Genomic DNA, 14177 nt, shown 5'->3' with positions numbered 1-14177 from the left:
GGAGATATTTTTGTTTGCATCTCTTCTTCTGGTATTCAGTCTAATATCATGCAACCTTTGTGCACCTTGGTCCACAGCTCCCTTAATTAGCTAACAAAACCAATTTTACCTCAGTTTGCTGGGTCCAGATTTCCATCAGAAATGCAAAAACCTAAGCCCTCATCAAGACACTTGAAAAATTAAATGAAGCTTATTTCAGCAGTCTGTAGACTAGAGTTCTCAGGCTGCCAGGAAAATACTTTTAGATTACCAACTCTGTGTCTTATCAGCCTTATACTGTATCATTCTATCTCCAACTGATTTTTGTCTTGGCCTTAGGAACCGCCTGGTTTAAACTTCGATTAAACAAATTCCCTGTTGCCTTTTCTCATGAGTTTTTTAGGAAATCCTAACCTTTTAACAACTTTCAAATGCGATAAAATGTAATCAACTAACTTGCTTTCCAAGAATTACTTTTCTTTTTTAAGTCTTCACTCAGCCCCTTAATCACCATTCCTTTTGTTCAGCAAAGCACTGGAGCTCTGGCCAAAGGTTGTTATTACAGAAAGCAAAGTGAATCCTGCAAAGTAAGTTTGTGAAAGCACCATGTCTAAAACAATAATTTATTTTTCTTTTACACACACCAAGTATGAACAGCATAAATTTAATATAAATGTTAATTCGCGTACAGAAGTCAAACACATTATTTCAACATTAGAAATTGCAACATGAAAAAGAATTATTATGTAGCTAATATCAAATGCAAATAAAATGAAACTGCTGTAACTGCACCTAAATTAACAGCAAAAAGGACAATTTAATATGGTGATGAAATACACTGAACCAAAATACACAGTGGACCACAACAGTTGATTGCTTTTAAGAAAAATTATTCAACTTGAAATCTTTCCATTGCATTGTTTTCTGTCTACATAATATTCCTTTCTGACAATTTTCAGATACAACAGCTTACAAACAATACTTGCATAGGTGAGGCCCTTAGACATTTTATCCACCTGGTCCATTCCTTGTCAATGAACTGAAACTATGTATAAAATTCCAAAAATAAGAATGGTCTACAGTATTAGTTTCAGATTGTTAAGGTTAAAAAAAGGTTGTTTTATTTTGTCATTCAATAAATAAATCACTTGACTGAGAAATGCTAAAGAGTCACAATAAAAATAAAGATGGCTCACTCAAAATGAATTACATATATCTGATTTTAAAAATCAAAAACTATTTTCAGTTTAATGCTAAACAATGTTTTTTAAGAAGAACACGGCCTGATTAGAAAGTGAGCAAGCTGCTGTTCCACATGGCTACCACAGGCAAGCACAGGTGCTGGTTTCAAGGGACAGCCTGGATAAAAGTAAGGCCTTTATGAATAGGAAAGCACACATTTGTCCCAACAGGGAGGTGCTAACAACAGGAAACACAACCTATTAAGCTGTACATAAAAGCACATGTAATCTGTATCTGTCAAGATTTTTTTTTGCCTGTTTTTGTCTCCAAGAATTAACTAAGGTATTGAACCTGAGTGTTATGACTACAGCAATGTAGCCTGATGGCACATTCATGTAAAGTCCTTCAAAGTACCATTCTTCCACTGATGTACTGCTAGATCAGAAGCAAAGATTTTATTGGACATGTTCTTCCTATAAAATTTTGCATCAAGTTAATGGAAGCAAACTTGCAGATGGTATTTAAGTCTCATATACATGTTTATGATTGCTAGAATGGTGTTCATTGCTTTGTTGGTGGGATTTTTTTTAACATTTGTTTAAGATTTATTACATACAATAGAAGCTGAAAAAATTCTCTGTGAAAATACAAGAATAGAAATTGTGGCAAATTGTTTCAACACTAAATATAAATTACTGCTGTATAGGCTATTACAGGTAATAAAAATCTTTTAAACAAATTATATTTCAAAACCCAAATTTAATCAAACTAACCAAAACAATTTAACATTCAATTTCACTAATCTTTAAATTGAAATACTTAGTACACACGCTTTGAAGAATTATTCATCAATAAACATGGAATGTGAATTTCCAGTAATTATGTATCAGTGGGGTGTTCTTTTTCTTTTCATTACAAGATCCAAAGCAATAAATTCCAAACTCCTCTTCCTCAGGGATATTCAAACCAAGTAGGGTGTACAGTTGGCTGTGGAAAGAGAGGGGGAGGAAAGAGACTTTGATTTCAGCAAACATTCTGCACTATCCATTTCAAGACAGACTTAACAGTTAAGATAATGGTATAATGAAAGCATTCACAGTCTTATACCAATGCTGTGCTCTTCCCTTTCCTCTGCAGCACTAACACTAACTCAAAGTAATTAAGAAACTGTTGGTCAACTGCTCAAAGGGTTTTTTTTCCTGAGAGCCTTATAGTTTTAAGAGACCCCATTCTTCGGTACCGAATGCATTTTCTCATCATATATACACACACACACTTTTAACTAGACTTCAAAATAATAACCCTTTGTTTCACCTTCACTGAATGCAAAATATTAACGCAGACAACCCTCAAGTGCAGATTAGGTCATTGTTCTGAGCTATATTAGCTACATATCTTATACATATCACAGCAGTCATTCATATTGCATATTTACCACCTTAGATCAGAGTCTACACTCAAGTTCTGCCTGATCTACTTTGCATAGACAAAATCCAACTTCACTGTGATCATCAGTGGACTAGAAGAAAACATCTTAATTATATCCTGTTTTGAAGAGACTGACTCTACCGAAGGCAGACAAGTTATTTCACAGATAAGGTCAGTCCAACACTGTTGTACCTGTCTAACTTATTCTTTTCCCAGTTCTCTTACATTGACCAAGATTTACAAAATCTGTGTTCCCTGTTTCCCAGCAGCCAAAAAATAACTGAACCTTTGGGAAATGTTCTGTGTGCCTGGGATTAGAAGCTTCCAGCAGTAAAGTTAACACAGAGTTAACACAGTTTTAATGTCATTTTCAAACTGCCTTGTAAGCTTTCAAAAACCATTCTCACACCACTCCAAAAAAAAAGAGGGAGGTCTCAGAAGTGACAGATATACACACTTAAATTCATCCACAATAGCATGTTCAAAAAAAAGGCAGAGGAGACAATAGTCTCTTTTACATGAAACTGTGTACCACTTTTGTACATAAAATTAAACCCAAGCTAGAAAGGCAAATAATTAAGAAATGACTGAAAAAATAACTCAGAGACATTTTAGAAATAAAAACCATAACCCTTCTTTGGGCTGCACAACCAACAAGAACATCAGACTGTGTGATCCCTCAGCAGGAAGAGGGCAGTAGAAATATGGTCTCCTTTAGAAAAAGCAACAGAGAATCTCTACAGGGCACCTTAGAGCTGTGTCTGTGAGGAAAGTACTTCTCTAACAAACAGTGCAGCTAAGACAATGTCTCTCAGAGGGTGAAAAGCCACAATGAACAATCCTGAGAGGCTTACTCACCTTTACTATCCCACCATGCTGCATTCAGGGACAGCAACGTTATATACGCTTGCTCGGGGGCTGTAAGAAAAACCATTATGTGTATGTCATCTGATAAATATTTCAGACTTCTCAATTCATACTGTTAAAAAACTTCTTATACTGCATTCTGAACCTTTCTAAAGATCACTAGACACCTCCAAATCACAAATTACCACTTATAATCTTTATTTGCTAAACAAAGCCAGTAACTTCTGTATTTTTTCAAACATCCTACAATTTGTGGCTGTTGATTGTTCCTAGAGCAATATAACTGACTTTGATAAAGCAAACCAAGGCAATGTTTAAGTAAAGAAAATTCCTACAACAAAACATGAAAACCATCTCACTTGACCTTTAGGTTTGATGTCCAAAATCTAGAAGAGCAATCTGGAGATACATTTGTTCTGAGACACAGATGCTAAATACAGACTCTTGAACCAGCTTATAAAAGTTTTATCCATGACCTGTAAATTGCTACTGCATGCAGTATTTAATATGTTTAAACAAGTGAATTCATAGTAGTAAGATACAATGCCTGCTCCACCTATTTAAGTACCATTTACCATAAAACTTATATGAGGGGAACTGGAAGAAAACTATTATTTATGTGCTATAGTTAGTTATTAAAAGGCTTTTCCTTGAAGATTTATCAGTATATTTTTCTTATAAATACTTTAAAATATTCTCTTCTACCTAGAAAAATAATTTCACAAATTGTGTCTCAGGGAGATGTAGCATGAAATAGCATGTGTAAAAGTGCAAAGAACACCCTGTAGTGGAATACCCATTTAAAACCTGGCTCAAACTTCTCCCATTTTTCCCCATCACCCTTAAGTCAAACTCAGTAGGGAATTTCCCAAGACTCAGCCTTTGCTATAGAGAGTGTTACCTTAAGGACTAGAAACAGGTCATGGTAGAAGTATTAATTCTTCTGCAGAACATTCAGGTGTTTCCCTATTCCTTTCCCTATCTCCCCACTTCTCCCCCGACAACATTCACCTTCTGAAATTTCAACATGTAGCTCTGCTCCCTTTCTCATAAATGGACAGCCAGATGTGATTTTCACACATTTACCCAAGCCTGAGTGTTTTCACTCCCTTGATGTGTTGATGAATTATCTAGTAACATTAAAATATAGCTTATTAGTCTTTCCCTGACAGCACAGTTTTCTGTGTTTTCTAAAAACCATCATTTTCAAAATATTCAGGTGACACCAAGTGGTTAGATGTTGTACTGCTATCTGCTCAGGACTGCTGTGTATCACTACTGTATAAACTATTGTAAAAGCCAAATACTCTGTAATGTGTGAAAGGAAATACAGAAATACATACCACAAAAAAAAAAAAAAAAAAAAAAAAAAAAAAAAAAAAAAAAAAATTTAAAAAAAGCCAGAATGCCTTGAGATTTTTAATCAAAGCAGCCATTTCTTATTTACTTACCTTAGAACAGCTATATGTTTTAAAAAGAAAAATAACAGCAAAATCCAACCTATACACATTGTCAAAAATTAGGAGGCCAAAAAATTAAGTTCCTGTAAGAGAAATTACTTACCAGAAAGAATTAGTCCCTATGTCATCTTTGTACACTCATGTTTATAGTAAGTTGCTTCCAAGAAACACACTCAGACTTTTTTCAAATCACTGCTAGTTATCAAAAAAATAATCCCAGACAAAACCCCCAAACCCCAAAGAAAAACCACAACCCATACATCCATCAGCAGCACCAGCATCATTCAAGACTTCCATGAGAAGGTAGGACTCTGTCACATCTAGCAAATCGTCTTTACCTGTAGATATTTCTTTTGACACAGAATATATATTGAACTGGAACAGAAACAACTTCTTTAGATTAGACAGGGAAAATAAATTGTACTTTTAGACTCCCTATGGCTATATTTCAGCATCACAACAATGCCAACATCAAAAAGGGGGTTTTTAATCAATATAAAAGATGTGTATCTTTCAAAAGTCAGCCTTGTACGTTTGCTTCAAACCAGGGCTCTGTATGCTCTTTACAGGCCCAAATCCTCACAAACCAGAATGAACAGAGGCCATCAAAAGGAAAAAAAAAGTGTTATTCAAAGATAACAAGACAGCATTACCAGCACTAGGCCATTAGGTAGACAGCTGTAAGAAACAAACCTGGTATTTGGGAATTCTGCTAAATACCAGTTCACATTAACTGTGATCGTATGGCACAATCAAGTGCTAAAAAGCTTTAGAATACTATTAATTTAAATCCACTGAAAAAAATTTTCCCCACAGCCTTTGTAATTATAACTGAGGAGATAAAAATCTCAACACATACTTTCTTCATTTTTTTTTATTAGTCTGCATTCAGGATTTGCCCACAGCTGTGAATAATCACTCTTAATCTAACTTTAATTGTTCCCTTGATTCTTTTCCAGAGAAGTACAAAGCTTTTGTTCTCCAGAGAGAACCAAACTTTAGGTAATGAAAGAAGCAAACTGGGCAGGTACATATGGTCAGGCACAAAACCTGCAACTGTCTTTATTCTTTTAAGGAGAGCCTCACACCACTATCTTGAGTTTAGTACCCTTTTTATCTTTGTGTTTAGGATTACATGGGTTATAAAGGTGTGCCCCTAATTTTCCTAGCTAGAAAAATATGGAAACAGACATTCAACTAGTCAAATGCTCTGTGTACAAAAACAGACATTATTAGCCATTTATTATTCAAAATCACTTTGGCCATCTGAAAGCATCGCCTTCTAGAGGTGCCCCACTAATGTAAACCAAGCACACCACTGCTGAAGTGGACACAATGTATAAGGCTTTGTGCTTCAGAGGTTCTTTTTCCTCTAAGACCTTTTGGCCATGCCAAATCCAAACCCAAGGAGAAGAAAGAATGTAAGCAAGAAGGAAAAGCTTGTTTACATTTTAGTCGTGGATTGCAAAAGAAAAGGCATCACAGTCAAGCCTAAAATAAGTCTGCTATGAACTCATTAAAGGAGAAAGCTCACCACAGCCATCATACAACTCAAGAGACATGAAGAACAAGTGCTAAGTAGCAGTATTAGGAAGAGAAGAATGGTAACACTCTTTTAACAGTGTAGTGCAATCACTTTCCCAATTCATCAAAATTAGAACAGGTGAGGGAAAAACCCCAACCAAAGGAAAAAAAAAAATACCCCCCCCAATTTTACAATAGAAAAGCTTTCCTCTTCTAGTAGTTGCATTCTGATTTTTAAAAATTGCAACATATATAAGTGAAGATGGTAGAACACAGACTTTCAAATAAATTTTCAGCATCATAATCATCTCACAGATGACCTTAAACCTAAGTTACTTACATGTCATCTTATTCTTCCTTATACATCATTCCTGTAGATAAATGTAAGCAAAAATTACCCTGGCATTGGACTGTTTAGATACTTAGTGGTTTCTCAGTGCTCTCATCTAATGGTCCAGACTCAACTGACACAAGAACCAAGTCTTCTGCAGACTACTTTATAGAAAACACACATGTGCACCAAGATATGTATACCAAGAACCATTTAAAAGTAACTTTTCTAGCTCCAGTTCTTCATACATAATCAAAAATGTTTATGCTTACCTAGATGTAAAAGTGTGAACTGTGCTGCCAATTCCTTTGCATCTTCTACTGTTGTACAGAGTTTCTCTGGCATGAAATAACTCTGGGAATCATCTGCAATACTAGAAATAAGCACCTTGTACACCAAGAGTATTTTCCCATCCTGACTTGTGGTTGAATACAAGGAATATTCTGGTGGTGCCCAGCTATTTTTATGGCAAAAATAATCCAGATGCATTACTGCAGAACTGAAGTGACTCAGCTTTAAAGAATACATGCTAATTGGAGTAAGCTTTATTCCTGGAAAAATAGGATATGTACTTCTTTCAACTTCAGGAGGGCTTGGACTGTGCTGACCATTCAGACGAACTGAAAGACTTGCTGGTTTCCCCAAGGATTTTTGAGTACCATCTTCTTTGTTAGGAAACCCTAAGAGGTTTTCAGAACTGGGACTTATCTGACCATTAAAATGTTGCTTCCAAGAACTTTCTTTGTTAACTGGCTTTGCCAGTGTTACCTCAATGCTGGCTCCATCAATGCACTTTCCATTCATAATAGACATAGCAGCAACTGCATCTTCACGGTGGAAAAAATGAACAAAAGCATAGTCCCTCAACTTCTTCACACGTTCAACTACTCCTGGCTTGAATTTGTTGAATTCAGCTTTGATTTTGTCCTCTGTAGTAGATATCATTAAATTTCTCACATACAATACTTTGACTCTCTGCATAGTTTCTTCATCAACTACTTTCTCAGGATCTGCCCAGTCTACTTGAATAGTATGACCCCAGGGCTGGAATGTTCCTACAGCAAAGAAGCATTATATAAATAAGAAACATGCAAAGGAAAGCAGAATCATTCTTATCACCTGTCTCTACAAAAAGGAAACATGATGCATACCACTAGAAACTGGGTTTTGTTGCCTACATCTACTAAATTTACCTGAAACTGTTAAAGTAAATGAGACTCTGCAAAAATGACAAGTGTTCTGTTACCTTTGGGTTCATTAAGCCCCATAAGCTGTCAAAACAAAGACTTTGTGACATGCACACAGAGACACACAAAAGGAGATCAAAAGTAATGTATTTACAAAGCTACTAAACACAGCTTCTTCAATAACACTACCACTTGAAAAAGCATGGGCAACACCTGGAAATAGTAATCTAAATGTACAACTTCAGCACAACCTTTACTCTATGTTGCAGCAGATGCCAGGACTCAAATTAAAAGAAAAAAACCAAAACCAAACTTGCTTTGTTACTCATGTCAACCCATCATTTCCCATATCATACTGGTTTATTTTTCTTTCAGTGATCTGGAGGTATTTCACCCACCACTTTGCAGATAGATATATATATATATAAAATATACCAATTACATGTTGAATATATTACATACTATTATAAGTATTATATACTTGATATTTTGCATATTGTATATACTTTTGCATATTTATTTACTTTTTCTTTCAAAATTATTTTCTAGTAAAATATTAAAGACCTACCTTTTTTTAAAATATGAAACATTTACGTATTTCATAGTGATGAAAATAACATTACCCATGACAACCCACAGAAAATACAAGGCACATGCAAGGCATTATCCTTTCTAAGCTCACTTTTAAGAGAATTTGAGTGCAGAGCCTTGTGCATGTAAATGAAAACTGAATGTGTGCCCATGCAAACACATATTGGCATAAACACCTAAATTACATAAAACAGATGTGTATTTTTTAATTGTCAGAACTACCTAAATTACAGCTTCTTAAAAAAAAAAGTTAAAAAAAACCCCACAACTACAAAACATATATTAAAAAAATCATCCTTAGCCAAAAGGCAATACTGCAGTTTTGTAACTCTCAAAACACCTTACAGAACGGAAAACAGAAATGATCCACCATCTCATCCCCCCACAACATGGAAAGAGATACTCTCCATAAAAACTCACTTTAATTACAAACAGATTTACCTGGGATTAGTCGTCTCCTAGCCATTGCAGCTGCTCTGTGAGATTCATATTCTACAAAGGCAAAGCCACGATTTTTAGTTTTGTCGGTGGCATTTGGATAAACAATGACATCCACCACTCCTTCTGTAACTTTTTTCATTTCATTCAGTATTTCTTCTTTCTTCTTATCTTTAGGAATTGCTCCAATAAACAGTCTGCAGTTGTCCAAGCTTACGCAGACACCAATAAACTTCCCTGGACGAATTTCATAATTATTAAGAATCTTGATGGCCAGCTGGGCTTCCTCTTTAGTGGTGTACATGACAAAAGCATAGCCTCGGTTCTCACCACTGAATTCCATCATCAGTCTGAGCTCATAGATCTTCCCGGCTCTCTCGAAAACAGGAACTAGTTCATCTTCATACATGTCACGAGGAATCTTACCCACAAAAACTTCACAGCCACGAGGTGGTGGAGGACCTTCCCAACCTTAAAATAAATTGTCCAAGAGCAATCTTAGTACAAATGCACATTTCCCCAACATCCAGTTCGAATGCGGGAGTTATTTATTTTTGGTCTCAGCTGAAAACTAGCACATTCTGTCATATTTCTTTTATGTTTAAATTTTTTAAAATGCCAGAAACCCATAGTTTGCATTTCTTTCAATTCCATCTCCTGGGCTTTTTTCCAGTGGAATCTGTATGACAACACACTGAACCTGTTTATCAAAAACACTGACAGGTTTACCAAGAGTCTCTATTTCAATCATTTTATGCCCCTTAAAATTTTATTTCAGTTATTAATAAAACTGATATACCTAAGAAAGATACCTAGGTAAGAACTTCAGTTGTATTTTCTACTACAATGCTTTAAAGTTACAAAATGTTTCTCTGTGCTTCTTGCCCCCATATTTTTATAAATTTCACTAAAGTCCCATGCAGCACTTTTTTTCTTCCTTGACATCATTCAAAAAGTCCAAACATTTTGCTTCCACCTCCACTTATCCAATAAAATTGGACTCCCTAAGAAAAGCTGGATACAGAGCCAAACTTTCTGCAACAGCCAAAAAGATGGAACACTTTTACTCTAAAAACAGACCATAGTTTTCACACGCAGGATGATAGGAAAAAAAGAAGCAAAAAATAAATTCCACAGAACGAGTCAGTCTTTGGTTGACATCCAAAAGCTGCAGAACATCTATGCCTCTCTCCTTAAGCCAAGGACATTTAAACATTCTTTCATATCTCTGCCATATATACTGAAAGATATGTTCAACAGATAATGTAAAGGTGTATTTCTGCATTTAATATTATGGAGTTATGGTCTTCAAATACAGCACTCCATTTTCCCAAAATAATTTTAAAAAATTTTAAAAGTTTGTTTGGCTTGGTTTCTTGTTTTAAATTAGACAAACAACTCAGGTAGAAAGCTCAAAGGCAGACACTCAAATCATGACTAAAAGCTTTTTCTAAAAGTTTGATGAGGAAGGTTTTCTACAGGAGAAAAACACAAGGAACACAAAGATGGTAGGAAAAACTATACCAGTATGACATGACAAAGCATTAATGAGGCAAGGTGAAAAAATAATTACTCTTGACAAGCTAAGACAAGAAGATAATTAAATAATGTACTTCAGTTTGAAGTTCAGAATAAATTATATTTAGATGATTTTGTAATTAACACTTTTTCTTCATGTATTGTCAGAGAGCCTGTAATTTACTTTTGAAAAAAATTAACAGAACTGAAAGATTTTTGCCTTCTCACAAAATCATTTTTCATCTATAAACTGTACAGAAAGAACTACGTGACACACAGGGAAGCTACCAAGGCATCAGAATTGACATGCATTTTGGAATCACACTGCCATGACTTATCTAGGAAAAATCTTGGCTCTGTTCCACACAGCATTCCACATTTTTATCATTTTCACCTTTATCAACATCTCTGACCACCTGAGCTGAGGTCTGACTGGACACGGCAGCTAACACCATTTGCAGGCTAGTACTGCCATCCCTCACATTGTGCCAGCCCCTTCCCACATGAAAACAAAAAACCATCTGTACACCATTTAGGAGCTCCAAAGACAAAGGCAACTGCACACCTCAGTAGAGAGAAAAAAAAGTGCAGGAGTAATGAAATTAAATAATAATCTTTATTTATTTATTAACAAGATAAACTTTTACCATCCTTCTCAGCCCAGTAACTGACTGAACAGTGATTCTCAATAAGCCAAAGCCACTCACCACACAAAAATCCCCCTTTTCAATTTTAAAGCTGCACACTAACCCAGCAGTACAGCATATTACTGCCAACTGGAATTAGCCTTTGACTCCTGACTTAAAGGAAATTGGCCTGTGCCACATTTGCCAATGAGGGACATGTACTTAGCAGAGCACACATGGAAAGTTAGTCAAAAGCATTCCACAAGTAGCTGACAGAGCTTCCTTGACCAGGTAGGTACTTGATTCATCCCTGAATGACAGAAAACGGGACTCCTATTTTTGCAGCAGTTCAATCAACATTAGTCATAATCCTCCCACTGTTAAGAGTCCATGTCATCTTGAACTTCCACATAATACTAATGACTCACACACCTAGTGACATCACTGGGTCCACTACTTAGATGGCAGCAGACATAAAACTATGAAAATTCACTTTCAGCTTTTTTTTTAAAAAACACTGTACAGATACATTTTTCACAAGTGGCATGCACTACACAAGAACTGTGCCAGGTAAAAACCTGTAAATTTTTGGGCAATTTTCAGCCACATCTGCTGAGAACAGAGCTGACAGTGAGATTATCCTTCGACAGCAACACAAGCTTATAGAAATCACATCTTAAACAAGGAAAATTCATAGTGAAACCTTTCATTTATAAATATACTGTAATTTCCTAATCTCAAACATCTAAGCCTCACCTGGCCTACAGCCATTTATAGTAACTCAGAGTAATTGCCAACCGAAAAAAAAAAAGGCATTTTCAAAGTCCTATGAAAATACATGAAGATTTGAAGAAGATATATACCTGACATCAATAAACAGACTGATGGAAGAGATACCTCATCAAACCCATCTAGTTTCAGAAAATATTAATAAAATTAACTTTGCTAAACAAAAACACTTAATATCATCCAATGCTCTAATTAAAATACATTATTAAGTAAAAGATGTATAATTTAAGAACAGGGTGAAGTTAGTGATGTCCTGTAGTTCTTTTTCCAGTGCCATTTTCAAAAGAGTTTCACAGGGCTTCCTTTTGTTATTTTATATAGGCTTAGTAGAAGCACAGACAAAATGTAAAACAGAAAAACTTCCAGAGAAATAATTTTGATGCACCTCTAACTTAAACTCCATACAGCAATGAGTAAATAAAGTTCATACTTGTGAGCATAACTTATAAAGACACAGGATCACAGGCCACAGGTGAGAATGAACTGAAAAAGCAGCCCAACACATCTTCCTTCTTCTCTGAAATAGTTAATTTTCACTGGTGCTCTCTCAGAGAACAAAATTTCAAAAAAAAAAAAAAAAAAAAAAAAAAAAAAAAAAAAAAAAGCTTTGGCCAATGCAAGTGGTAAGATGTAAGAGAAGACACTAAGTAGGTTAGGCCTCTGTCACCCACTTGTTTTTCCCTTTTGTGTCCCCTAAATGTTTTGAAGCACGTTCTCAAGTCATATGGAACACACTTGGCTTTGTGAACTCCACATATGTCGTGCTACCTGTCAATTTCAGGTAGTTTTAAAGGTGTGATTTTTAAGTCCACCAAAAGCAAATGTTCCACACAGTCTAGCTCAAGAGATCTTAAATTGCTGAAAACTGCAAAACCCATCAGGACCCACCTCATATGTGTCACGTTTCTTAGACTGTTTCCTTAAGCTTCTACTACTGGTCACTGTCAAGATACACAACATGAGGCTACACCAATTTTCAGTCTCAAAAGAAATGCTTACCTGGTGGAGGACCACCAAATTTTCTTTGCCCATTTTGCTGAACCATGCTGTATCCAGTCTTCTCCATTAGGGCAAGTAAAGCTGCCCCATTCTGAGCACCACTTCGGATCTTGCCACATCCATTTGCTGCAGCTTTATTCTCCTCATGCATATCTGCAACAGCTTCAACAGAACATTACAAATATTCCAATTCAGCAAATTCTAAGTTGTTATGTGCATATAGAAGCTACCAAAATACAGAAAAACACCTTCGGCTATACTTGCCTATTTACTGCAACTTTGTTTAGCACGAAGCTTCAATCCTACACCCAGCCACTACCACCTGTGTACCTGCTTTCAGACCATTGTTCTGTAGCCGGGATAACCTGGAACTTTACCCAGCTACAGAAATATGTATTGTAACAGATTATTAAATTATCTATACTCAAACTCTCTTAAGTGCTGTCACAGCTAGCACAACATAAGTAGTACAACTATTTTTAAGAATGCTGCCCTTCAAGTGAAAGAAAGAATTCTTTCATAAACCATGTAGTCACAGTTGTGTAAGGGATCAAAAAGCTACTCCATGTGACAAGTTCCATTTTCTTATTACTTCATTTTATAAGAATGCCAACTATTTCAAAATTGTATTTTAGTATTAAAACACTGGAGGAACACCTCAAGTCCATGCCCAGTCATTATAAAGTCAAAAAACTCATGTACATAAATAATTTTGTTAATATCAATATAAAATAAAATTAAGCCAAACAGTCTGGCAAAACTAAAGGTTTGAAATAATCCCACCTCTGGGATCCCTATTTTCATGGCTTTATCCATTTTCACAATTTCAAAAACTAAACCTTATTGATATGGTTGCTGCTGCCCTATCTCCTATTTCTCTGGCATGCCAAGATCTCACCCAACAGATTTAGGTTTCTGTCCCCCAGGTGATGAAAAACATCACACCACTTGGCAATTACCATTTTTACTAGTCAAGCCAATAAAAAAAAATCTCAAGTCAGATGTTTCTTTCACTGCCTCTTTTAACTTCTGCAATTTATTTATTCTTTTCCCAAAATTATCTGCCCTAAGGTCTGCTTAGGCAAGCAATCTTTGTCATCACTTCAGTCTTTGTCCAAATGCCATTTCCAAGTGCTATTTCAGTTCTCGAGAAATTCTGCCCAAAAAATCATCACCAGAAAAAGAAAGGTACCACTGTTTGTTCTTCAGTGCCCCTTACACTTTCAGCTTTCTTCATCTTCAGACTCAGGCTCCAAAA

General features: G+C 35.7%; 1 protein-coding gene across 1 annotated transcript; it reads right to left on the bottom strand.

Annotated features, from left to right (window-relative positions):
• Positions 1-2122: 2122 nt before the first annotated feature.
• RBM46 (RNA binding motif protein 46) lies at positions 2123-13081 on the bottom strand. The gene is made up of 5 exons (XM_059845625.1): positions 12920-13081; positions 8991-9458; positions 7044-7826; positions 3448-3507; positions 2123-2148 (listed from the first exon to the last, which is right to left on the bottom strand). The coding sequence occupies exons 1-5, from the start codon at positions 13068-13070 to the stop codon at positions 2123-2125; spliced, it is 1488 nt and encodes a 495-aa protein (XP_059701608.1). The 5' UTR covers positions 13071-13081.
• Positions 13082-14177: the final 1096 nt, after the last annotated feature.

The sequence above is a fragment of the Haemorhous mexicanus genome, chromosome 4 (genome assembly GCF_027477595.1).
Source record: "Haemorhous mexicanus isolate bHaeMex1 chromosome 4, bHaeMex1.pri, whole genome shotgun sequence".
In the NCBI taxonomy this organism is placed as follows: Eukaryota; Metazoa; Chordata; class Aves; order Passeriformes; family Fringillidae; genus Haemorhous; species Haemorhous mexicanus.
The sequence above is the reverse complement of the archived record's forward strand: the minus strand, read 5'-3'. Positions and strand labels throughout refer to the sequence as shown.